Source organism: Oryctolagus cuniculus, chromosome 14 (genome assembly GCF_051225735.1).
Source record: "Oryctolagus cuniculus isolate XC-2025 breed Fujian yellow rabbit chromosome 14, ASM5122573v1, whole genome shotgun sequence".
Lineage (NCBI taxonomy): Eukaryota > Metazoa > Chordata > Mammalia > Lagomorpha > Leporidae > Oryctolagus > Oryctolagus cuniculus.
In genome coordinates, this window is record NC_142880.1 from 13,517,223 (window position 1) to 13,544,743 (window position 27,521).

A 27,521-nucleotide genomic window follows, 5' to 3' on the forward strand; every position below is an offset into this window, starting at 1 on the left:
TGGAATTCCACCTGGCTCACTTCCATGGGTGATCGGTTCTCCAGTACTGGAGCCATCAGCTGCTGTCTCCCAGGGTTCCCATATGCAGGAAGCTGGAGTTGGAAGCAGAGTTGAGACTTGGGCCCAGTCATGCCCATGCAGAATGTGGGTTCCTAATGGCTATACCAAATGCCTGTCCCATGCTTTCTTTTGAAGTTTGGAAACACTCTTGTTTGGGGTCTGTCAGTTATCCAGAGAAACAAAACCAGTAGGGTATGTGCACAGGCAGAAAGAGAACAAGAAAGTGATTTTAAGGGACAGACTGTGAATATGGGCAAGCTCAGGATCTATGGAGCAGGCTGCTGGCAGACAGGATGCTCAGAGAATGAGCTGTGTTGGGTTTGAATGGTGTGGGGCAGGCAGGTCCCAGGCCGGAAGCTCACAAAGGATTCCCAAGTTACAGTCCTGGGGCTGAACGCTTTCTTCAGGAAACCTCAGTTTTTGCTTTGTTGGCCTTCTACAGGTGGAATAAGGCCTGCACGCACTGATGAGGGTGATTGCTGTTTACACAGTCACTGATTGAGACATCAGTCACTCTACAGGTTCCTCATGGCAACATGTAACTAGTGTTTGACCAACAACTGGCCTGGCCAAGCTGACTCGGAAAGTGAACCATCATATCATCTTTGGCCCCGCCATGTTCTATTATAGCTGATAGGAGGAAGTTAGGTAAGATTACCTGGTTAAATGTAGCAAATATGAGATGGAAAAATAATTTCAGGTATCAAAGTACTATCTTCTTTGGATTCTACAAATTGCAATTTTCTGCACACTTATTCCTACTACCTTTGAGAAATAATTTAAAAACTCTACTTTTCAATAAGAGTCAGTGTAGTGAAGGTGGTTTTGAAAACTCGGGCGGTAGATTATATTCAGGTGTTTTTGCTTTTTCCTCAGCTTGTCTGTGTGTTGACCTGTTAGATACTATAATTGCATCTGTAGACGTCCTGTATGTTATTTACTCTGATTTTTCTGTTTTTTAGATACAGAAGTTTGGTGATCCGAATGGAGTTGTTCAGTTTGCCCCTACATCCTTATCTAGGAACACCTATGAGGAGCCACCTGCTTTGGAGGGACCCCTTATCATTACTTTCTTTGTTGAAAGAGTCAGGGGCATGTTTGGAAATATTACGGTATGATTTCCCTCTGGATTTTTTAAAAAAGATTTACTTATTATTTTGAAAGAGTTGCACAGAGAGAAGAACATACGGAGAGATCTTCCATACACTGGTTCACTCCCTAGATGGCTGCAATGGCCAGGGTGGAGCCAGGAGCTTCAACCTGGGGTCTCAAGGGGGTGGCAGGGGCCCAAGTCCTTGGGCCCATCCTCTGCTTCTTTCCCAGGCTATTAAGCAGGAAATAGCTGGGAAGTGGAGCAGCCAGGACTTGACCTAGGGCCCGAATGGGATGTCTGCATCGCAGTTAGCAGCTTTACCTGCCACATCACAATGCTGGCCCCCCAGCTTGATTTTTCTAAGATTTATTCATTTACTTATTTGAAAGGCAGAGTTACAGAGATGCAGAGGCAGAGAGAGAAGTCTTCGATCCACTGGATCACTCCCCAAATGGCTGCAGTGGCTGAAGCTGAGCTGACCCAGAGCCAGGAGCTTCTTCCTAGTCTCTCACATAGGTGCAGAGGCCCAAGCACTTGGACCTGCCTCCACTGCTTTCCCAAGCCATAGCAGAGAGCTGGATAGGAAGTGGAGCAGCCGGGACTCAAACCAGTGCCCATATGGGATGGCGTGCTGCAGGGGGAGGCTTAGCGTACTATGCCACAGTGCTGGCCCTGCCCCCTACTTGATTTTTTAAGGAGACTGCCATTTTGCTTTCAAATCTGGTTGAGAAGTTCAGAGAGTCCATGTGTTGTGGCTAATTAGAGGGGTTTTGTTGTTTGTGGTGTTTTTAATGATTTATCTATTTTAAGGGCAGTGGGGGAGAGAAATCTTCCAACTGCTGCTTCCAAAATGGCTGTAATGGCCAGAGCTGGGCCAGGATGAAGCCAGGAGCCCAGAACTCCATCCAGGTCTCCCACATGGAGGGCAGGGGCTCAAGTACTTGGGCCATACTCTGCTGCTTTCCCAGGTGTTTTTGCAGGAAGCTGAATTGGAAATGGATCAGCTGGGACAAACTGGGATTTGAAATGGCCCTACAATCTGTGATGCTGGTGTCATAAGCAGTGGCTTGACCTGCTACACCACAATGCTGGGGTCCCCTAATTAGAATTTTTGACAAACTGGAGTTTGAGTTTTCAGTCAGAAGCAGAGAGGCTTCGTGGAAGCCCGTTTGGGCTGTGCGGCCAGCTCCAGCCTCTTCCTGTGTGTGTCAGTTGAATGTGTTCCCTGGTCAGAGAGGTGTTCCTCTCGCTGAACCATGAAGGACTGGACTGTTCTGCATGTGCTGTTCGCTCTGATGGGAAACCTTTCCTACGTAAGTTTCTCAGTGGTTTCTGTAAGTTGCTTAATATGTTCCACTGGGCGTATTTATCAATAGAATTTTTCCACTTAGCAACTTTTTTTTAAAGGAGATTGCATTTATGTGTGCATTGATAGGAAGTTTATGGATGTCCTTGTAACTTTTGAGGGCATATAGCTAACAGATCAAGTAATTTGCTAGGAAATGGTATTTTGTGAAATTTCTCTATACACTTACCTCTCCCTGTACTAAAGATTAATTAACACCTCTTCCATTGTAAATTCATGGCTTGGAAGCCAACAATTCTTGGAAAATAATGACTAACTCTTGATAACCTAGAGGTACTCCTTTTTTATTTAAAACACAAATTCTGATATGAGTCCTGAAATTATTGACTTTTAGCCTTCAGGTGTTGTGTAGAATTTACTAATGTATTTGTGGAACTTGTGTTGTAAGGTTACCTTCTCTATCTCTTCTGATTGTGCTGTTATAATGAGATTTTACAGTATTACCCAGTGGGTTGCATACATAAGTGATCTGGAAGAGTTAATATACTTTGCAAACAGACATATGCTTGGGGAAGTTGGCTTTGAACTTAATGATGCCCAACTAGAGTGTTTCCTTGTGTATAGCAGAAGAAAGCATAATTTAAAGGATTTGTTAATACACTGAGTTGTTTCTTTGTTGGATGACTTTCCTTTCATTTTAGGTTTACTGGGAGCTACAGAGTGAGTTTGATGTGACCGGAGACTTCATTCCTACAAGCGGGTATTTCACCATGGCCGACGGCGAGGGTGAAGCAAGCTTCGATGTTCATCTGCTGCCAGACGATATTCCTGAGATCCAGGAAGACTGCGTGGTCCAGCTCACTTCCGTGGAAGGTGGAGCAGAACTGGACATGGAGAAACGCATGGCCTGGTTCTCGGTTTCTGCCAACGATGACCCACACGGCGTGTTCGCTCTGTATGCGGACCGCCAGTCGCTGCTTGTTGGGCAGAGCCTTGCCAGAGCCATCCAAGTTAACATAACCCGGCTTGCCGGGACATTCGGAGATGTGGCTGTGGGGTTTCGGATATTGTCGGATCGTGAAGAACACCCCATTGCCGCTGATGGCAGAGAGAGGCAGCTGGTGGTCAAAGATGGTGCCAGGTACAAAGTGGACACCGTGCCTATAAGGAATCAGGTTTGTGGCTTTTCTTCCATATCTTCCTCATTCCAACAGAGCTCCTTGCAGGGAGCCCTTGCTTCCCTCACGGTCACTGTCAGGTCTTACTCAGGGCTGTGTATGTAACCACACAAAGTGCCATAGGAAATGCATGGCCATTGTTAGATACTGTGCTTGCAGGTTATAAATGAATCAATATTCCTATTTGGAGACAATGTATTTTTGTAGAGATAGTGGTGGATGATGATTTAGTCCTTACAAGGTTCTAGGAACTGTTTAAGGTGCCACATACACTCCTCACACCCCGCATCCCTACACTTAGCTACTGGGTGTAGGCTTCCTGTGCTCCATCCAAAAGCTTGTCAGGAAAGTGCCTGCTGTGTGCTCTTGGGGTCGGGAGGGGCCATGTGAATACATAGACTTGTGCCTGCCTCTCACCTTGGAGATTTGGAGCATGGAAATTGACTGAATTTCACTGAGGAGAGGGGTAGCTCACCACTCTCCCAATATCTGTGATGAGAATGATCTGCAGGCATGGGAGTTCCTGAGTGGCAAGTAGGCACCTCAGGGTCTTTCCCAGACAGAACAGAGAAAGCGATGTGAGTGGCTGTTTCTCAGTGCTGCCAAGAATTGGCACATACGTTATCATTTTCTGTGGTGGGAGAGCAATGCATTTAGTTCATATGCGAGTGAATTATGGCACTGGGGATTATGAAAGAAAATAGCCAGGGAGGGGGGAAATCTGACAACTGTGCAGGGTGCGTTGTGCATCGGAAAGGTCATCAGGAGAGTGTGTCACCTGTCATGGAAAGGCAAAGAGTGAGGTCCCCCAGGCGTCAAGGATGCTGGGATTGACTCAAGAAAGCAGGGCCTGGGTGCTGCATTCACAGAGACATGGCGGTCGCCAGTGAGAGCCATGAAAGGACCAGTGCAGGGGGCCAGGGCTTTGTCCTCCTCTTGCAAAGCAGCCTGTCTACCCCGCAAATGTAGTACTGCCTGGAGAATGGTGGGCAAGGGTCCAAGGTGGCATTTGAGCATTTGAGAGCATGGCCCCTCTCCCACTGTGGATCTTGGGGATAAGCAGGGGAAATTTCACTGAATGTGCAACTGAAGTTTGAATTTTCAGAAGCCTGATCTCTTACATGCCTGAAAGTGATAGGAAGCTTGCAGATCTACCCACAGTATTGTTGGTGGGGAGTGGTAAGAAATCCCACAAAACTTTAACAGGAGACAAGTGGAGGAGTTTCCAGTAAGTTTCATACACACTTTTGATCGATGGAAAAATGGCCTGTCACCGCGATTAAGCAACAAACCTGCTACATTAATTCACAGATGCTATGCAGCCTTATAGCTTTTGTGCACCCACTTATTTTTGTTGCTTAAAAATGGAGAAAAATGGAGGCCTCTTAATAGAACCTGTATTTGAGTTATTCCTGCATTCCTGTGTCTCTGGGAAACTGACAGGAGATCATAACTCTGCTTGATCTTTTCTCAACTCCCTTTTCTGTCTTCAAAACTTCTGAAGACTGAAGAGTGCAAACCAGAAGAGATGAGAGGTAGATTCAATGAACCAGAATGCCATCATATTAAGTCTCAGTTATAGAGCAGATACAATTTTTAAAAATACAATGCACTTAAATTATGTAACTTGAAACTTTTTCCCATATACCCCTACATTCCATTCAGAACATATTTGTGTTGTGAGTTGCTAATGTAATCTAGGGAGCATTCCTCTAACTTTTCCATGAATAGATTTGTATTTTTTTATGCTAAGGTTTTACTTGGCCCTAGTAATTGCCACAGAGAGGGTAAGATGATTCCATCAGTTTACTAAGCAGTGTATATAGTACAAAATTTCTCTCAGACTATATAGAGGAAAGCCAAAATATGTGATACTTAATACATGGTCCAAGACTCTCGGTCTGCTTAGCTCTCAAATTGTTTCCCATGGTACATGAAACACATAAAGGATAATAGCCCTTATTTCATATGACTTGGAAAGCTTAGTGGTATAGTTTATAAAGAAGCTTTGCTTTCCTAATACCATATTTGAATTATCATCTATGAATCACTTATTTTCTTTGAGACTATTTTAATGACTTTTCTGGTTTCTGTTTTCTATAATGAGTAACAGAGGTTTACTGTCTTATTCATATGTATATTCCTCTGTTTTGCTTACTGTGCTGCTTTTTATTAACCTACCTCAAATTGCATGGCTTCCTTCACTCTTAGTATAGGCTGTGGGGTGTGTGACTGCACACAGATCATCAGTTGATCTTCCAAGGTAACTGGTTGGGCAAGGTCTTCAGGCATGACAGGCACACAAACCAAAGGGAGTTTTTCAGTGTTCTCTTTCCTCACGCTGTGGATATAACACATTGCTCTTTGAAGTTGGAGTATTACTTGCAAGAGATTACATATAGTTCTCCCAGCTCAGTTCTCCTGTGTAGAAGTCAGGACTTCAGACAGCTGTGCCACAGAGAACACCAAGGTCATGATGTGTGTAACCAGCTTCAAGCATGTCTTTGAGCAAGGTTAGTTTCCGTTAGGCTGAGAAAGCTAAGACTCTTATGCAGGTTTAACATCAGGGCATTGGCGTGGAGTGTAAACCATCACCATGCCTGGTTATCAGTTGGGTTCTTCAATGAAGCACACCCTGACAGCAATCGTCATTGGCACAGCACAGGAAGAGGGCCCCAGGTCAACCACCTGTGTGGTAGGGGCAGGTATTGAGCACTTGCTAGATGCTGGTCTTGGTGGGAAGCTTGGCCAGTGTGGAGCTGACTGAGACTAAATTCTCCTTATCTTGTTGCTGCCTGTCTAGTGGAGAAGAAAACTTGACAGCCAGTTGTCAAAGCATGTGGAAAGAGTTGGAGATGTCCACGAATGTTATGGGACTGCAGATTCTGTTCATGGCCCAATACTGTCAGGAATGATGTAAAATATGTAAGCTAGAATTGGTGAGGCGGCCCTGGAAGAGGGAAGTGGAAGCGTAGCTGGAAACCTTCAAAACTCTCAAGTTAATCTAACCCCTTCTGTAGACAACCAGCATTTCCTCATAACCACAAGTACTCAGGTCCAGTGTTAATGTTCACTTTTTTTGCACCCCTGGGGACCTGCCCTGTCACCCAAGCATGTGAGCTGGGTAGGCACTGAAGCAGAGGAATGAGTGCTTCAAGCTGACACCTGCATTTTTAAAAAATATTTCCTCATTTATTTAAAAAGCAGAGTTACAGAGAGGCAGAGAGAGATTTTCTATCCACTGATTAATTCTCAAATGGCCACAAAGGCCAGAGCATGGCTTATTCAAAGCCGGGAGCTGCTTCTGGGTCTCCCACATGGGTTCAGGGGTCCAAGGACTTGGTTGTCTTCTACCAATTTCCTAGGCCATACCAGGGAGCTGGATCAGAAGTGGAGCAGCCGTGCTCACATACGATGCTGGCACTGCAGACGGTGGCTTTACCTGCTATGCCAGAGTGCTGCCATGACACCTGCTTTCTTTAGCAAATAGGAACAGAGTCATTAGCTGCCCAGCCAGTGACCTACACGGGGGAGAGGCACACTGTAACAGGAGAGGTGAGCTAGGCTTGAAGTCAGGATACTATGATTCATTTGTTTCCTTAGCATTTGACCTGTGATTCAGTTCAGTGAGCATCATTTTGAATGAATGAAACACTGTTAACCCTCACACTGACATTTCCAACGGGTCTGGCGTGGGACAGTGTTTCCATTTGTTGCATTTAAAGGATTGAGTGGACCCATAGAAATGGATGCTTTTATATTCAGTAAGAACTCTACATCCTTAGGAGTATTCTAGGTTTATGGAATAACTTGTAAGCTACAATTAACAAATAAAACCTTTTCAATGGGAATGTGTCATGGGCTTCAAAAATAACCTCTTGTATAACACTGATTTGTAAATTTAGGATTTTCCCCATCTCATTGGATTGTAAAGTTTTGAAGATGGGGGCCAGCATTGTGGTATTGTAGATTAAGCCTCCACCTGTGATGGCAGCATCCCCATATGGGCACTAGTTCCTGGCTGCCCCACTTCCAATCCAGTTCCTTGCTAATGGCCTGAGAAAAGCAGTAGAGGGATAACTTAGGTGCTTGGGCCCCTGCTGCCCTGTAAGAGACCCCAATGAAGTTCCTGGCTTCAGCCTGGGGTGAACCAGCAGATGGAAGATCTCTTTCTCTCTGTCTCTCCCTCTGTAACTGACTTTCAAATCTTTAAAAAAATTTTTTGAAGTTGATCATCTAATACATTGTTAGTAATTTTTACTCACCTAAAATATTTAAATAACCAGGACAATGAAATCAAAATCCATTTTGAGCAAATATTAGACTTAATAGGTATTAGTGAAGAAGGGGAAATTGAACTCTGCTGGATTTTTGGGGCTGGCGCCATCTGCAAGGGGGCTGCTCCCATTCTGCTGGGCCACGGTGCCATCCCCAGTGCTATCATTGGAACATTTGCATTTTTATACCCTATGTCACCATTCCTCACCCTACACGCTGAATAAGATGGCTTGGTTTATGACAAGGAGGAAAGTGCACATGTTGGTGAAAACGCTACTAAACAACCTGAGGCCAGGTGCTAATGAATGGCGCAGGACAAATGTCAGTGTTTTCCTTGGGAAGCTATTTCTCACTGGCGCTGTTTGCTTGCAGGTCTTCCTGCCGCTGGGCTCCAATTTCACCCTGCAGCTGGTGACCGTGATGCTCGTTGGTGGCCGTTTCTATGGGATGCCCACAATTCTTCCGGAAGCCAGATCCGCGATCCTTGCTGTCCCTGAGAAGGCTGCCAATTCTCAGGTAGTTGGCTCTGGGTGTGTTCTCTCAGCCAGCCACTAGAGGGCAGCTTAAAGAAAACTTGTAGAATTTGAATGTAAGATATAGAATTTTTAAAATAACCATCACCTAAAGTCAAATTTTTCAGGACTTCTGTTGATGTTTAATATTTAATATTACTGTATTTTCTGATAACTAATTAAAATGGTGAACAACTGGTTAATATTTCAGACTTATTTATTAGCGTTGAGAATGTTTATAGAAATCAGGCTGTGGTTTCCTGTGGCTGCTCTGTGTGGGTGTAAATGCTGGTGGTCCGATCCTGTGATGTAGTTGCACCTATATCCAATTTGAGGGCTGTCAGCATCGTCAGAAGGGCTATTTTCTGTGGCAATGGCAATGTGTGTGTTTGAAGCCCATGTTGAGAAATAAATTCTGTCCCACTCCTTAATGCAAGTGAGGAAGGCAGCCTGGCCCCAGATATAGACCCGCAAGTGGGTCTTATGAAGGGACAGGAACCCAAGCTTTCACCATCTCTGGCCATTAGGGATGCCCTTCACCTAGCCCTGACCGTCATCTCAATGGGGAATGAAATCACTTTGTTCCTCAAAGAGAAGTCTACCAGTGCTAAAGATAACCAACAGGAATGGTTTTCTTTCTTCACTGCTTCTTGTCCAAGAAGAAATGAAGGACTAGACATTATCAATGCTTTGAAGATTTGCCATCTTCTCTTTGCTCAGTCGTTGCTATAACAGGTTTCTTCCAATGCAAGCCATTCACTGGGAGCAGTCAAGGTTTTCCTGCTCCTACTCCATGTATTTCCTCACTCCATGGCATCCCACAGGTCAAGGTCAAGGGCCATGAAGGTACATTCATGTCTTGGGCGTGTCCTCTGTTTTCCACGAGTTGCATGATGTATGTGCACATGTTTGTGGGGAGGACAAGTTCTGGCAGCCATCCAGCCATGGAACAAGGATGATCCCATGCAGAGTGGCAGTAGATAAGCAGAAGCCCCACTGTCAGAGTCCATGCTAGTGTCAAGTTCAGGTTGCTGCCTTCTCTGTGGCTGGAGAATCCATCTTACGACATCAGGTCACATCTGCTCCACTGTGATTTAAAGAGGGGAGAATGGGTGTTCATAGATCACTGTTGATCAAATGTTATCCCAGATGTGTACTGAGGCCTAAAAAGATAAACTCATGGTCCAAATTACAAGGTGAATCTGGCTTTCTAGCTAATTGACTGGAGTTTTCACATACCCTTAGGAGGATGTTTTTTTTTTTTTTTAATATATTTTTATAAGAAATCTAATAAGGATTTTTTTTCAAAGAAACCTTTTATTTAAGGCATATAGACATCATGCACTTCATAAATGCAAATTTAGAAAATAGTGATTCTTCCCACCCTACCCACATTCCCACCCTTCTTCCTCCTCCATCTGCTATTCCCATTCTTATTCTCTACTAAAATCTGTTCTCAATTAACTTCATACACGTAAGATAAATCCCACACTAAGTACAGAGTTCAACAAATAGTATGAAAAAAAAAATAAAACTGTTCAGCAGTTGACAAGGGCTGTTCAAAGTCATTGCATTTCAAAGTGTCAATTTCGCTACAATAGATTACCTTTTAGGTACTCTATCAGTTACAGATAAGGGAGAAAATATACCATTAATCTTTTTGGGACTGGCTTATTTCACTAAACATAATATTTTCCAGTTGCGTCCATTTTGTTACAAATGACAGGATTTAATTTTTTTTTACCACTACGTAGTATTCCCTGGTGTATATTTCCTATAATTTCTTTATCCAGTCTTTAGTTGACAGGCTTGTGGATTGAGTCCATATCTTAGCTACTGTGAATTGAGCTGCAGTAAACATGGGAGTACAGCTAACTCTTTAATATGCTGATATCATTTCCTCTGGATAAATTCTCAGTAGTGGGATGGCTGGGTCATATGATAGGTCTATAATCAGATTTCTGAAATATCTCCATACTGTCTTCTGCAGTGGCTGGACCAGTTTACATTCCCGCCAATGGTGGATTAGGGTACCTTTTTTCCCATAGTCTCACCAGCCTTTGTTGTTGGTTGTTTTGTGTATGAAAACCATTCTAATGGGGGTGAGGTGAAAGCTAATTGTGGTTTTGATTTGCATTTCCCTGATGGGTACTGATCCTGTGCATCTTTTTGTGTGTCCAGTGACAATTTGAATTTCCTTTTTTGAATAGTGCCTGTTCAAGTCCTTGGCCCATTTCCTAACTGGATTGTTTTGTTGTTGAGTTTACTGAGCTCCTTATAGATTCTTGATATTAATCCTTTGTCAGTTGCATAGTTCTCAAATAATATGTCCCATTCTGTCAGTTGTCTATTGAGTTTACTGAGTGTTTCTTTTGTAGTGTAGAAGTGTCTCAATTTGATGTAGTCCCCTTTGTCTATTTTGGCTTTGATTTCCTGTGTGGGGTCTTTTCCAAGAAGTACTTGCCTATGCCAGTGTCTTGTGGAGTTTCCCAAATGTTCTCTAATAATTTGGTGCTGGATCATGGATTTAGGTCTATGATTCATTTTGAGTGTGTTTTCTTGTGTAAGGTATGAGATAGGGGCCTTGTTTCATACTTCTGCATGTGGAGATCCAGTTTTCCCAACAGCATTTGATGAAGAGACTGTCCTTGCTCCAGGATTGATTTTAGCTCCTTTGTCAAAGATAAATCTCTACATCTACAACCAACTTATTTCTGGAGTTTCTATTCTGTTCCATTGTTCTATCCATCTGTTCTGTGCTAGTACTAGGCTGTTCTGATTATAACTGCCCTGTAGTAAGTCTTGAAATCTTGTATTGTGATGCCTCTGGCTTTGTTTCTGTTGTATAAGATTGCTTTAGCTATTCAGGGTCTTCTCTGTTGCCATATGAATTTCAGCATCGTTTTTTCCCTATGAGAAGAATGTCTTTTTCTATTTTGATTGGTATCGCATTGAATCTGTAAATTGCTTTTGGTAGTATGGATATTTTGATAATATTGGTTCTTCCAATCCATAAGCATGGAAGATTTTTCCATTTTCTTGTGTTGTCTATTTCTTTCCTTAATGTTCTACGATTTTCATCATAGATATGTTTGTCCCTGGTTAAATTTATTCCAGAATATTTAAAATTTTTTGAGTTATTGTGAATTGGATTGATCTTGGAAGCTCTTTTTCAGCTGTGGAGTTGTCTATATATATAAAGGCTATTGATTTTTCTGTGTTGATTTTATATCCTGCCATTTTACCAAACTCCTTTATGAGTTTTAATAGTTTCTTAGTGGATTGTTTTGGATCCCCTATATATAGCATCATGCCACCTGCAAATAGGGATAGTTTGACTTCCTCCTTCCCAAATTGTATCCCTTTTATTTCTTTTTCTTGCCTAACGGCTTTGGCTAAAACTTCTAGGACTATATTAAATAGCAGTAGTAAGAGTGGGCTCTTTTGTCTGGTTCTGGATATTATTGGGAATGCTTCCAGCTTTTTCCCATTCAATAAGATGCTGGCCATGGGTTTGCCATAAATTGCCTTAATTGTATTGAGGAATATTCCTTTTATACTCAATTTGCATAAGGTTTTCATTATGAAAGGATGCTGTATTTTTTTTTTACTTTTATTTAATGAATATACGTTTCCAAAGTACGAATAATGGATTACTATGGCTTCCCCCCCATACCGTCCCTCCCACCCACAACCCTCCCCTTTCCCACTCCCTCTCCCCTTCCATTCACATCAAGATTCATTTTCGATTATCTTAATATACAGAAGATCAGCTTAGTATACATTAAGTAAGGATTTCAACAGTTTGCTCCCACACAGAAACATAAAGTGAAAAATAATAGATGATTTTTTTTAATGATGATGAAATCAGATCAGACCTATTGTCATGTTTAATCCCAGTGAGAGTCAAGTTGGGAGTTGATAGTTTCTTTTCTTTACTTTTTTTTTTTTTTTTTTTTTTTTTTTACAGAGGATCAGTTTAGTATGCATTAAGTAAAGATTTCAACAGTTTGCACCCCCATAGAAACACAAAGTGAAATATATTATTTGAGTACTCGTTATAGCATTAAATCTCAATGCACAGCACATTAAGGACAGAGATCCTACATGAGGAGTAAGTGCACAGTGACTCCTGTTGTTGACTTTACCAATTGACACTCCTGTCTATGGCATCAGTAATCTCCCTATGCTCCAGTCATGAGTTTCCAAGGCTATGGAAGCCCCTTGAGTTCTCCGACTCTTATCTTGTTTAGACAAGGTCATAGTCAAAGTGGAGGTTCTCTCCTCCCTTCAGAGAAAGGTACCTCCTTCTTTGAAGACCTGTTCTTTCCACTGAGATCTCACTCACAGAGATCTTTTGCCAGAGTGTCTTGGCTTTCCATGCCTGAAATACTCTCATGGGCTTTTCAGCCAGATCTGAATGCCTTTAGGGCTGATTCTGAGGCCAGAGTGCTATTTAGGGCATCTGCCATTCTATGAGTCTGCTGAGTATCTTACTTCCCATGTTGGATCACTCTCCCCTTTATTTATTCTATCGGTTAGTGTTAGCAGGTACTAGACTTGCTTATGTGCTCCCTTTGACTCTTAGTCCTTTCATTATGATCAATTGCGAACTGAAATTGATCACTTGGACTAGTGAGATGGCATTGGTACATGCCACCTTGATGGGATTAAATTGGAGTCCCCTGGTATGTTTCTAACTCTACTATTTGGGGCAAGTCAGCTTGAGCATGCCCCAAATTATATATCTCTTCCCTCTCTTATTCCTACTCTTATGTTTAACAGGGATCACATTTCAGTTAAATTTCAACACTTAAGAATAACTGTGTATTAATTACAGAATTAAATCAGTCATATTAAGTAGAACAGACAAAAAAACTACTAAGAGGGATAATGTATTAAGTTGTTCATTAACAGTCAGGGCTATGCTGATCAAGTCACCGTTTCCCATAGTGTCCCTTTCACTTCAACAAGTTTCCTTTTTGGTGTTCAGTCAGTTGTCACCGATCAGGGAGAACATATGGTGTTTGTCCCTTTGGGACTGGCTTATTTCACTCAGCATGATGTGTTCCAGATTCCTCCATTTTGTTGCAAATGACTGGATTTCGTTGTTTCTTACTGCAGTATAGTATTCTAAAGAGTACATATCCCATAATTTCTTTATCCAGTCTACCGTTGATGGGCATTTAGGTTGGTTCCAGGTCTTAGCTATTGTGAATTGTGCTGCAATAAACATTAGGCTGCAGACCGCTTTTTTGTTTGCCAATTTAAATTCCATTGGGTAAATTCCAAGGAGTGGGATGGCTGGGTCGAACGGTAGGGTTATCTTCAGGTTTCTGAGGAATCTCCAGACTGATTTCCATAGTGGCTTGACCAGTTTGCATTCCCACCAACAGTGGGTTAGTGTCCCTTTTTCCCCACATCCTCGCCAGCCTCTGTTGTTGGTAGATTTCTGAATGTGAGCCATTCTAACCGGGGTGAGGTGGAACCTCATTGTGGTTTTGATTTGCATTTCTCTGATTGCTAATGACCTTGAACATTTTTTCATGTGCCTGTTGGCCATTTGGATTTCCTCTTTTGAAAAATGTCTATTGAGGTCCTTGGCCCATCTCTTAATTGGGTTGTTGGTTTTGTTTTTGTGGAGTTTCTTGATCTCTTTGTAGATTCTGGTTATTAACCCTTTATCTGTTGCATAGTTTGCAAATATTTTTTCCCATTCTGACGGTTGTCTCTTCACTCTCCTGACTGTTTCTTTTGCAGTACAGAAACTTCTCAATTTGATGCAATCCCAATAGTTAATTTTGGCTTTGACTGCCTGTGCCTCCCGGGTCTTTTCCAGAAACTCTTTGCCTGTGCCAATATCTTGAAGGGTTTCTCCAATGTTCTCTAGTAACTTGATGGTGTCAGGTCGTAGATTTAGGTCTTTAATCCATGTTGAGTGGATTTTTGTGTAAGGTGTAAGGTAGGGGTCTTGCTTCATGATTCTGCACGTGGAAATCCAATTTTCCCAGCACCATTTATTGAATAGACTGTCCTTGCTCAAGGAATTAGTTTTAGATCCTTGATCAAATATAAGTTGGCTGTAGATGTTTGGGTTGATTTCTGGTATTTCAATTCTGTTCCATTGGTCTATCCTTCTGTTTCTGTACCAGTACCATGCTGTTTTGATTACAACTGCCCTGTAGTATGTCCTGAAATCTGGTATTGTGATGCCTCCGGCTTTGTTTTTGTTGTACAAGATTGCTTTAGCTATTCGAGGTCTCTTGTGCCTCCATATAAATTTCAGCACCAATTTTTCCAGATCTGAGAAGAAGGTCTTTGGTATCTTGATTGGTATTGCATTGAATCTATAAATTGCTTTTGGGAGAATGGACATTTTGATGATATTGATTCTTGCAATCCATGAGCATGGCAGATTTTTCCATTTCTTGGTATCCTCTTCTATTTCTTTCTTTAAGGTTTTGTAATTTTCATCGTAGAGATCTTTAACGTCCTTGGTTAAGTTTATTCCAAGGTATTTGATTGTTTTTGTAGCTATTGTGAATGGGATTGATCTTAGAAGTTCTTCCTCAGCCATGGCATTGTCTGTGTATACAAAGGCTGTTGATTTTTGTGCATTGATTTTATACCCTGCTACTTTGCCAAACTCTTCTATGAGTTCCAATAGTTTCTTGGTAGAGTTCTTTGGGTCCCCTAAATAAAGAATCATGTCATCTGCAAAGAGGGATAGTTTGACTTCTTCCTTCCCAATTTGTATCCCTTTAATTTCTTTTTCTTGCCTAATAGCTCTGGCTAGAACCTCCAGAACTATATTGAATAGCAGTGGTGTGAGTGGACATCCCTGTCTGGTCCCAGATCTCAGTGGAAATGCTTCCAACTTTTCCCCATTCAATAGGATGTTGGCTGTGGGTTTTTCATAGATTGCTTTGATTGTATTGAGGAATGTTCCTTCCAAACCCAGTTTGCTTAGAGTTTTCATCATGAACGGGTGTTGTATTTTATCAAATGCTTTCTCGGCATCTATTGAGAGAATCATATGGTGTTTCTTCTGCAGTCTGTTAATGTGGTGTATCACATTGATTGTCTTGCGCACATTAAACCATCCCTGCATACCAGGGATAAATCCCACTTGGTCTGGGTGGATGATCTTTCTGATGTGTTGTTGCATTCTATTGGCGAGAATTTTATTGAGGATTTTTGCATCTATGTTCATCAGGGATATTGGTCTGTAATTCTCTTTCAGTGCTGCATCTTTTCCCGGCTTAGGAATTAAGGTGATGCTGGCTTCATAGAAAGAATTTGGGAGGATTCCCTCTTCTTCGATTGTTCTGAATAGTTTGAGAAGAATTGGAGTTAGTTCTTCTTTAAATGTCTGGTAGAATTCAGCAGTGAATCCATCTGGTCCTGGGCTTTTCTTTGTTGGGAGGGCCTTTATTACTGTTTCAATTTCTGTCTCAGTTATGGGTCTGTTTAGGTTTTCGATGTCTTCCTGGTTCAATTTAGGTAGGTTGCATGTGTCCAGGAATCTATCCATTTCTGATAGGTTTCCCTGTTTGCTGGCATACAAGTCCTTGTAGTAATTTCTGATGATTCTTTTTATTTCTGTGGTGTCTGTTGTTACATTTCCTTTTTCATCTCTGATTTTATTGATTTGGGCCTTTTCTCTTCTTTTTTTAGTTAGTTGGGCCAATGGGGTGTCAATTTTGTTTATTTTTTCAAAAAACCAGCTCCTCGTTTGGCTGATTTTTTGTAATGTTTTTCTTGATTCAATCCTGTTGATTTCTTCTCTGATTTTAATTATTTCTCTTCTCCTACTAGATTTGGGTCTGGTTTGCTGTAGGTTTTCTAGATCCTTGAGGTGAATAGAAAGCTCATCTATTTGGTGCCTTTCCAATTTCTTGATGTAGGCACCTATTGATATAAACTTTCCTCTTAACACTGCTTTTGCTGCGTCCCATAAGTTTTGGTATGTTGTGCTGTTATCCTCATTTACTTCCAGAACGTTTTTGATTTCTCTTTTGATTTCTTCTATGACCCATTGTTCATTCAGGAGCATGTTGTTCAATCTCCATGTGTTTGCGTATGCTCTAGGGATTCCTGAGTTGTTCATTTCCAACTTCATTCCTTTATGGTCTGAGAAGCTGCATGGTATGATTCTAATTCTTTTGAATTTGCTGAGACTTGCTTTATGGCAAGTCAATCCTAGAGAAGGTTCCATGTACTGCTGAGAAGAATGTATAATCTTTAGCTGTAGGATTGAAAGTTCTGTATATATCTGTTAGATCCATTTGGGCTATAGTGTCGTTTAAATCTACTGTATCCTTGTTGATCTTCTGTCCTATTGATCTGTCTATTTCTGAGAGTGGAGTATTGAAGTCCCCCAGTACTATTGTATTGGGGTCTAAGTCTCCCTTTAAGTCCGTTAACAAATCTTTTAGATAAACCGGTGCCCTGTAGTTAGGTGCATATACATTGATAATTGTTATATCTTCCTGTTGAATTGATCCCTTAATCATTATGTAGTGTCCCTCTTTGTCTCTCTTAATGGTTTTTGTGGTAAAGTTTATGGTGTCTGAAATTAAGATGGCTACGCCTGCTCTTTTTTCATTTCTGTTGGCATGGTATATCTTTTTCCAGCCTTTCACTTTCAGTCTGTATGGATCTTTGTTGGAAAGATGTGTTTCTTGTAAGCAGCAAATAGATGGGTTTTGTTCCTTAACCCAATCAGCCAATCGGTGTCTTTTAACTGGACAGTTCAGGCCATTCACGTTCAATGTGACTAATGATAAGTGGTAACTTTGCCCTGCCATTTGCCAAAGATAAGTTCTAATATATGCTTTGAATTCCCTGTGATCTTTTGCTGTGAGCTTTCCTTCCTTGGTTTCCTTCATTTACCTTCTTTCATATTGATGACCGTGTTTCTTTGTTTCTGTGTGTAACACATCTTTAAGCATCTTTTGCAGGGCTGGACGAGTGGCAACAAATTCTTTCAATTTCTGTTTGTTATGAAAAGTCTTTATTTCACCTTCATTCACAAATGATAGCTTTGCAGGATATAATATTCTGGGCTGGCAGTTGTTCTCTCTTAGTACCTGGGCTATATCTTGCCATTCCCTCCTAGCTTGTAGAGTTTCTGATGAGAAGTCAGCTGTGAGTCTGATTGGAGATCCTCTGAGAGTAATCTGACGTTTCTCTCTTGCACATTTTAGGATCTTTTCTTATGTTTCACTGTGGAGAGTTTAATTACAACGTGCCGTGGTGAGGGTCTCTTTTGGTCGTGTTTATTAGGGGTTCTGTGAGCTTCCTGTACTAGGATTTCTCTGTCCTTCTCCAAACCTGGGAAATTTTCTGCTAATATCTCACTAAAAAGGCCTTCTAATCCTTTCTCCCTCTCCATGCCTTCAGGAACTCCTAGAACCCGAATGTTGGGTTTTTTAATAGTATCCTGAAGATTCCCGACAATATGTTTTAGATTCCTAATTTCCTCTTCTTTTCTTTGGTCTGACTGTATCCTTTCCTGTTCTCTGTCTTCTAAGTCCGATATTCTCTCTTCTGCTTCTCCCATTCTGTTTGTAAGGCTCTCTATTGTGTTTTTCATTTGATCTATTGAATTCTTCACTTCAGTCACTATCCCAGTTTCCTGTTGTACTAGTTGTTTCGTTTCATTTTGATTCCTCCTTAATATTTCATTTTCACGAGAGAGATTTTCTATCTTGTCCATTAAGGATTTCTGTAGTTCAAGAATTTGTTTTTGAGAACTTCTTAATGTTCTTATCAATTTTTTGAGATCTGCTTCTTGCATTTCTTCTATGTCATCATCCTCATAATCTTGAATTGGGGTGTCTTTTTCATTTGAGGGCTTCATGGTGACTTCCTTGTTTTTATTACCTTGGTTTTTGCGTTTGTTATTTGTCATATTGGAGATATTTGGTTTCTTCACTGTGGTGCTTTTTCTTGTTATACTATGACTCTAGATTAAGTGGACTATCTGTTTTTGATGGAGCCTTAGGGCTTGAGATGGGTGTGGCCTGAGAGCTCTGTTTGGTGTGCCAAAGGTGACACTCCCAGGTTAGGCGTGGTAAACCTCTCTCTCTCTCTCTCTCTCTCTCTCTCTCTCTTTTTTTTGATTCAACAGGGAAGTTATTCTGCACAGCTGAACAAAGTTGGAGGTAGTTAGCAGGCAAATGATATACCCACAGGAGCCAGAGATCAGAAGCTCTTTCCCAAGGACCACACAGGGAATCTGTTCGGCCCTTAGAGTGGGCTCAAATTCTCCTTCAGTCTCCCACTGGGTTGCCAAAGTTACGGAATTGTAGCGTCTCTGGAGAGTGCTCACGTGAATTCCGTGAGTTCTCTCCCCCACCGTCTCTTTTTTCACAGTCTCAGTTCAGTAGCACCATAAATTTACTAAGTCCTAATCTCCTGTTAATTCGCCCCACCCAGAGTCAGGTTTTACTGCTAGGCTCAGGGCCGGTGCAGACCTGAGGTCGCTCTGCTTATGACGTATGTCCAAGATGGCGCCTGCTCTTTGTCTTTCTCGCCCTTGAGAGGTGAGCGGAGAGAGAGAAACCCGTGTCCGTGCCAGTCACCTTTTTTTTTTTCCCTCTCTCTCTCTTCCAGTTAGCTTGGTGTAGTCCCCCCCGCCCCGGGGGTCGTTCCCTCTAGTCTCCTCTCTCCGCTTGCCTGCCGGTGTCTCGGGTTATTGAGGTTCGGCTCACCTCGCGTTCCAGCGCTGGTGTGTTGAGTCTGCCGCTGATGTCCCGAACTGTGGGCTCCCACGCTCTCCACGCAGGTCTGCTCCCCTTCCAGCGCCGATGTCAGGATGCTGTATTTTATCAATTGTTTTCTTGGCATCTATTTAGATAATCATAATTTTTGTTCTTCAGTTTGTTAATGTGATGTATCACATTGATTTGCAAATGTTGAACCATTCCTGCATACCAAGGATAAATCCTTCTTGGTCCAGGTGAATGATCTTTCTGATATGTTGTTGGATTCAACTGGCTAGTATTCTGCTGAGAATTTCTGTGTCTATGTTCATCAAGAAAATTTGTCTGTATTTCTGTTTGTTGTATCTTTCTCAAGTAAAAGGATTAATATAATGCTGGCTTCATAAAAGGAGTTTGGGAAGAATTCATTCCCTTTGAGTTGTTTAGAATAGCTTGAGAAAATTGGAATTGGTCTTCAAATGTAGGGTAGAATTCAGCAGTGAAGCTGTCCGGTCCTGGGCTTTTCTTTGTTGGGAGGATCTTTATACTAATTCAGTTTCCTTATTGGTTGTCAGTCTGTTTAGGTTTTCTGTGTCTTCATGGCTCAATTTTGGTAGGTTGTATGTGTCCAGGAATCTATTTCTTCTAGGTTTCCTAATTTTTTGGCATACAGGTTTTGTAGTAATTCTTGATGATTCCTTTTATTTCTATGGTATCCATTGTTATATTTCCTTTTTCATCTCTAAGTTTATTGATTTGGGTCTCTTTTTTTTTTTTGTTAGTTGGGCCAGTGGTGTATCAAATTTATTTTTTCAAAAACCCGTTCTTCATTTTGCTGATACTTTGTACTGTTTTCTTTTGTTTCAATTGTATTTATTCTCTAATTTTAACTGTCTCCTAGTTTTGGGTTTGGTTTGCTGTCTTTCTAGGTCTTTGAGATGCAGGATAACTCATTTAATTGTCACCTTTCCAATTTCTTGATGTAGGCACCAATTGCTATTAACTTAACACGGCTTTTGCTGTATCCCATGTTTGGATATGTTGTACTGTCATCTTTATTCATTTCCAGAAATTTGTTTATTTCTCTTTCAATTTCTTCAATCAACCACTGTTCATTCAGGAGCTTGTTTTCAGTCTTCATGTGTTTGCATATGTTCTGGAGATTCTTGAGTTGATTTCCAGCTTCATTCCATTGTGGCCAGAGAAGATGCATGGTATGATTTCTATTTTTTTGAATTTGCTGGGACTTGCTTTATGACCTATCCATGTAGTCTGTCCTAGAGAAAATTTCATGCACTGATGAGAATAATGTGTATTCTGCCACTGTGTGATGAAAGGTTCTGTAGATGTCAGTTAGGTCCATTTGATCTATAGTGTAAATTAACTCTCTCCTTCTGATTGGTTGATCTGTCCATTGCTGAAAGTGAGGTGTTAAAGTCCTCCAATACTACTGCATTGAAGTCCACATCTCCCTTTATATCCATTAATATTTATTTTAAATAGCCATGTGCCCTGTAATTAGGTGCATATGCATTTATAATAGTCAGAATTTCCTGTTGAATTGATCCATTAATCATCACACAGTGCCCTTCTTTGTCTCTTTTAACAGTTTTTGTGTTAAAGTATATTTTGTCTGATATTAAGATGGCCACACCAGCTCTTTTTTGATCTCTGAGTTTGGAATATCTTTTTCTGTCCTTTCACTTGCAGTCTGTGTATATCTTTGTTGGTGAGATTTGTTTCTTCTGGCAGCAAATAGATAGGTCTTATTTTTAATACATTCAGCCAGTCTATATCTTTTAATTGGATATTTGAAGCCTTTTACATTTAAGGTTTCTATTGATAATAATGACTTGGGCTTGCTATTTTTCCATAAATATTGGATTTTCTTTGTACTTTCATGGAGAGATTTTCTGCCTTTACCTTCTTTCATAGTGATGCCATATTTCTGAGTGTAGCACATCCTTAAGCATCTTTTCTAAGGCTGGAGGAGTGGTGACAAATTCTTTCAATTTCTGTTTGTTATGGAAGGTCTTTATTTCACCTTCATTCATAAATGCCAGCTTTGTAGGATACAGTATTCTGGGCTGACAGTTTACTTCTCTTAAGACTTGGACTATATCTCACCATTCTTTTCTAGGCTGTAGGGTTTCTGATGAGAAGTCATCTGTGAATCTAATTGGAGATCCTCTGAAAGTAACCTGACATTTCTCTCATGCACATTTTAGAATCTTTTTTTCTTGGGGCTGGCACTGTGGCGTACTGGGCAGAGCCACCTGCAGTGCCAGCATCCCATGTGGGTGCTGGTTTGAGTCCTGGCTGCTCAACTTCTGATCCAACTCTCTGCTGTGGCCTGGAAAAGTAGTAGAAGGTGACCCAAGTCCTTGGGCCCCTGCACCCATGTGGGAGACCAGGAGGAAGCTCCTGGCTCCTGGTTTTGGATCGGCACAGCTCCAGCTGTTGTGGCCGGTTGGAGAATGAGCCAACTGGTGGAAGATCTATCTCTCTCCCTCTCTTTCTCTCTGCCTCTCCTTCTATCTCTGTGTAACGTAACTACGATTTTCAAATAAATCTTTTTATTTATTTATTTATTTTTTATTTGACAGAGTTAGAGAGAAAGGTCTTCCTTTGGTTCACCCCCGAAATGGCCACTACAACCAGAGCTATGCCGATCCAAAGCCAGGAGCCAGGCGCTTCCTCCTGGTCTCCCATGCAGGTGTAGGGGCCCAAGCACTTGGGCCATCCTCCACCGCCTTCCCAGGCCATAGCAGAGAGCTCGATTGGAAGAAGAGCAACCGGGACTAGAACCCATTGCCCATATGGGATGCCAGCGCCACAGGCGGAGGATTAACCAAGTGAGCCACGGTGCCAGCCCATAAATCTTTTTCTAAAACAGCATCTTTTCTTTATGTTTTACTGTGGAGAGTTTGACTACAATGTGTCGTGGTGAAAATCTTTTCTGGCCATGTCTATAAGGAGTGCTATTATGTTTCTTGTACTTGGATGTCCCTTTATTTTTCCAAATTGGAAAAATTTTCTCATTATTTCACTAAAAAAGCCATGCAGTCCATTCTCTCATTCTAGGCTGCTGGGGTCCTGGGTTGTGTCCCTGTTCATGCTGCATGTCCAAACTCTCCATGGAGATGCACAGCTCTCCTCTAACTTGTGTGGAGTTTCCACTTCAGTTTTCTTCCTAACTCTTCCCTGAGATTGCACTCTCTCCATTTTTTTTTTAACTATCTTCTCTTAGACTAGAGCAGTAAGCTCCCTCCCTATTCTGCCATCTCAGCACCTCAGGAGGCTGCCTTTCAAACAAGAGCTAACTCAATACCTGGTTTAAAAAAAAGCTTAATTAAAAAAAAACCCTTGGAACTTTCTGATCCTCAAAAAAACAATGTGAATCAAAAAAGTGTTAATGACTTTAATAGAAGATCTGATTCACGGTGCTTGTTTTTATAAATGAAGAAGTATATTGTATGTTAGAAGTCAATTTTCAATTTTAGGTTCTGAAAGACCCATCAAAAAGTGATGTTGAAAATGCCACGTTAAGTCTTTTACTTTCATTTAACCATAATTCCATTTATCTTCTTTGATATTTTTTCATTCAAAGAATTGCATTTTCCTTGAGAGAAATTATGAATCATGAAGTAAAATTTTAAAATAAATGTTTAAAACTTACTTTTAAATCTCATAGCATTTCTTAAGCATTTCTCTTTAACTGAATTTATTGTTAGTGAAGGAAACACATTGGACAAACAAAGCAAACGCTGACATTTCACTTGTTCTTCAGAAAACAGGAACTTTTAGAGAGGAAAGAGATTCTCCATGCTTATCTTCCACAGGTTGGATTTGAATCCACGGCTTTTCGACTCACAGACATTGCAACAGGCACCTGCCGAGTTGTAGTTTCAAGAAGAGGCACTTATGGCTCCCTCTCGGTTGTCTGGACCATGGGATATGCCGCTGGGGTCGCGATCCCCGAATTCATTGCCATTGGCAACATGACCCCAACACTGGGTGAGTTGTTTTTCTAAAATTGGCCTCACAGAATGCGGAAATAGGTAACTAGTCACTAATTTTCCAGTGTCATCCTTTCTCTGGGCACTAAAATGCTAGTTTTCTAATATGACGGAATTCAAAAAGGTTGTAAAAAATGGAATTCAAAGGTAAATTTATTTTGCTGCAAACAATTGTGAAGTCTCTGCAGAATTTTTTCCTTTTTCTTATTTTTTGAGGTATGCATGTATTTGAAAGGCAGAGTTAGAATTCGCATCTGCGGGCTCATTCTCCAAATAGCTTCAACGGCTGGGGCTGGGCCAGGCCACAGCCAGGAGTTTCATCCTAGTCTGCCACTCGGGTGCCCGGGCCCAGACACTTGGGCCTTCTTCTACTGCCTTCCTAGGCTGTTAGCAGGGAGCTGGATCAGAAGTGGAACGGCCGGCACTGCACCACGGTGCCGGGCCCGTGAGAGTATTTTCACACAATGCATCTTCTGTGAACTTTGCATGACCCTTCGTGCAGTCACTCCCGTGCCGATGTGATTATGCTGTGCAGGCTGATTTGATGAAAAGGAACAGAACTTCCCTAATGCACAGCTTTGTGCCTTCCCTCAGAGCAGTGGTTCAGGAAGCAGAGCACCATGTGTATGCATTAGGAGTCTGTTAACCATACTGCTAAAAACCTGACTTGGTCTGTACAACTGACAGACGTTGTGTCAGTTCAGGTGTTTGCCTAAATATTGCTCAGAGCAGGGCAGTGATCACCACAGTCCTTGTCAGATCTTCCCGTGAGCTCTTGGAGATCAGTGAGATGTGACTGTCAGACGGTGTGAGCTCTGCTGTTGTGGCACTGTCTTGCCAAGTTCATGTAGTGACCCTTGAGAGCGGGCTCTCTGCAGGCGCCTTTCCTTCCTTCTCAGCGTCCTCCTGGTCACCCAGCAAGTGAGTCCTGCACATGGACTGGACCCTCAAGCTCGTAATAAGCGTGGGAGGGATTTTATTTTGTCATTATCTTAGCATCAGAGTTAAGAAGGCCTGAGAACAGAAGTCCTTTGGAAGGCGGGGCTGAGAGCTGGGGACGGGGAATCTCCGTGGCATGCTTGCAGCTTCCGTCCCTGTGGGAATCCAAGAGTGAATTCAGATGCTGGACTGAGAGACCACAGCACCACGCCTGCCTTGGGTACTCGAGGTTTTAGCCCTGGATAGGTTCCCGGATCGAATGGTTCAAACAGTGACTCCTCTTTGTTTTCTTTTTGGCATGTTCCTTAAACTAAAGATAATTATATATTGTGTGTGTGTTGTAAGATTGATTTATTTGAAATGCAGAGTGACGGGGTTGGGTGGGAGGCAGTGGGTAGAGATAACTCTTCCACCTGCTGGTTCATGTCCCAAATGGGTCTGTGCCAGGCAAAAGCCAGGAACTGGGAACTCCATCTGGGCTTCACACATGGGTAGCAGGGCCCCAAATACTCGGGCCATCAGTGTTGCCTCCCAGGCACATTAACAGGGAGCTGCATCAGACTCAGGCAGGACTCGTTCTCAGGCACAGCAGGAACTTAACCTACCGCACCACAGCACCCGCCCCTCTCGTCTATTTTCTAGCCTATTTTTCTGCATAAAACTTATCTTTTACTCCCTGCCCCTTCTGCCACTTTGATATGTACCATTCCATATAGAGTTTTTTCTTTTGGGTCAGTAAGCACTTAACTTGGTATGGAAAGATTTATGTGTAAAAATACTGTTCTTTATGTGGATGTCTATGACTTCTGTTTATGTGCAGAATTAATCTTTAAAAAATTTATTTATTTTGTAATAACTTGATTAAAATAACCAGAGTTCTCCCCCAAAAATTGATCTGTATCTTCAAAGATGTTTGATTAATTTTGAGTTTCTATACAAGTTAGATATAAAAAACATCCAGATCACTGACTGCATTCAATGGTTGTTCCATTCACATTTATAACATTTTATGTTGAAGTAATTGAAAGTAAAATACATACATACAATATTTCACCCCAAATGACTTCAATATGTACCTTTAAAAATATGCTAGGGCTAGAGTTCAAACAAAAGCCTGATAATAAATCCACATTAAAACTTTGCTAACATCATTCTGTTTTCACTACTGGATTTTGTAATTGAGCCAGTGAAGGAACAGACATAAATGAGTAGGGTTTATAGGGTTCAAAAGCAGGGTGTGTGGACGGGCATTTAGATTTATAGTTGAACTGCTCATCCCACAACACAGGGCCTGGGTGTGATTCCCGTCTCCAGCTCCTGACTCCAGCTTCCTGCTAAATGCACTTTCTCAGAGGCAGTAGTGATGAGCTGAGTAGTTGGGTCCTTCTCACTCATGGGGGAGACTCAGATTGAGTTCTGGCTCCCGGCTTCGGCCCAGTCCTGCTGTGGCCATCGTGAGAATGAACCAGCAGGTGGAAGCTCTCTGTGTCTCCACACCTCCAACCAACAAGGTTTGTGTGGTCTTGGGAGCTTCCTGTAAGTTTATTTCTCCTTCCCTCTTTTCCTTTTACTGTTTTCTTTCTTTTGTGAGCTGTGGTTGAACTTTGGAAGAGTTGAATTCCTTTTTCAGAACTGGGTAACCGTCCCTGCCGTCCTTGTCCTGTGTCCTTGCAGGCAGTGTGTCTTTTGCCCACGGTGAGCAGAGGAAAGGGGTCTCTCTGAGGACCTTTCCCAGCCCGGGTCGGCCAGAGGCCTTCGTGGTTCACCTGTCGGGCGTGCGGAGCAACGCTCCTGGTGGAGCCCAACTTCGGTAAGACCAGATGCTCACCCACAGAAGTCTTTGAGGAAGAATCTCGAATTTTCAGTCGAAACAGAAAAAGTCATAAGAATCAAAATCCTTGAATCAGAACCAAAACCACTGTAGCATAGGGTGACAGAGGGGCCTATGTGTCTGTGATACCACCAGGAGGCTGGTGTTCAGTGGAGTCACCACTCACTGTTGCCTGGAAGAGAGCTCATGCGGAGCTGTAACGTGGTGCAGCAGCTTCAGCTAGAACCCTGACAAAGGCCTCTCTTTGTAAACGAGCTGTCTTCTGTTTCTGATGGTTGATTTCCCCAAGTGATAGGAGTAAAAGATGTCACAGTATGCTAATGTTGAAACCAGGGGGCTCATTGAGTTTCATTCAACTTTATTGAATTTTGCTATTTATCTGTAATGACTCTTTATGTGGAAACCAGAATATTTGCAGATAAATATTTACAGGCAAAAAGCATTAACTTTGCTCATACCTTGACTAAAGCAGCAGAGGGCAGATCTCAGAGCCAGACTTAGGGATTTGGTCCCAGCTCTGCCACTTCTTGGCTGTGTGGCTTTGGCAGAGTTCTTTCTGTTCTTCAGTTTGCTGCCTTGTCAAATGAGGACAAAGTGTGTACAAACCAGCGTGTTTCCTTGTACGTGGTGTGTATGTGGGTGTGTCTGTGTGCATATAGGGAAGCATCCATTGGTGAAATGTGGCTGTAGGTTACAGAAGCCATTTAAAAACACTTGTCCAGAGAACATACATCTGGATCTCAAATGCAAATGCCTTTGGCAAGAACAGCAATAGCTCAAAGTTTCATGGTGCTTACTCTGGGGCAGGCACTGGTTCAAGATAACCTGTAAGGAGAGAGACCCTAAAAAAGTTCATGGAGATGCATAGTATGTAAATATGCATGGATTTCAAATGTTTTATATCAAAAGAAAGTTGTCTGTAATTCCATTATGTCCAAAACATTTTGAAGTCCCCTGGTACACACACACACACACACACACACACACATTCTCTCTCTCTCTCTATATATATACACACACACACACACACACACTCTTTAGCCTTCTTAACCTAGCCTATGTAGCATAGTAGGTTAGATACTAGGATTTGTTGCATTTTATAGATGAACAGAGCAAGTCATCAATTATATAATAAACCCAGCATCTCATTAATGATGATTAGGACCGTGAGTTGAAGCCAGACTGCCTGCCTGGCTACTGTGTGAGCTCTTAGCTATTTTGGTGCTTAGTGATAGCTGCTTGACAGTAGAGTATAATAGGAACTGGAGTGTCCATTCTAAAGGCGTTCAAATGCATGTAAAAAATAACGTGCTAGTCAAAGAAAATGTGTCTGTGGCCAAATTAGGCCACTGATTGTAACTTTGTATATGATTACTACTTTACTACCAGAATCCTTCGGAAAAGAGCCAAGAATAAATTGTTTGGCCATGGATGTTTCTTTCAACTCATGTCATGTTTCTTTCAACTCTCTCGGGTGCTGCTCCGTGATGATGCAGAAACAGGCCAGAGACCCCTGGGCTCTTCACTCAGCTCAGACTCACTGGGCCCTGTCTTTGCAGTTGCTGCTGCTGTTCTTAGATCTCCTGTGCTCTTACT

The 27,521-nt window shown here is 41.9% G+C and overlaps 1 protein-coding gene across 2 annotated transcripts in view; it reads left to right on the plus strand.

Annotated features, from left to right (window-relative positions):
• Positions 1–27,521, plus strand: part of ADGRV1 (adhesion G protein-coupled receptor V1) — a 603,645-nt gene that overhangs the window by 230,204 nt on the left and 345,920 nt on the right. For both annotated transcript variants that reach the window (XM_089313009.1, XM_089313008.1), the window contains 5 exons: positions 1,023–1,172; positions 3,161–3,634; positions 8,288–8,431; positions 22,979–23,153; positions 25,769–25,904. In XM_089313009.1, coding sequence (XP_089169135.1) covers positions 1,023–1,172; positions 3,161–3,634; positions 8,288–8,431; positions 22,979–23,153; positions 25,769–25,904 — 1,079 coding nt within the window. The remainder of the gene's footprint in view (positions 1–1,022; positions 1,173–3,160; positions 3,635–8,287; positions 8,432–22,978; positions 23,154–25,768; positions 25,905–27,521) is intronic.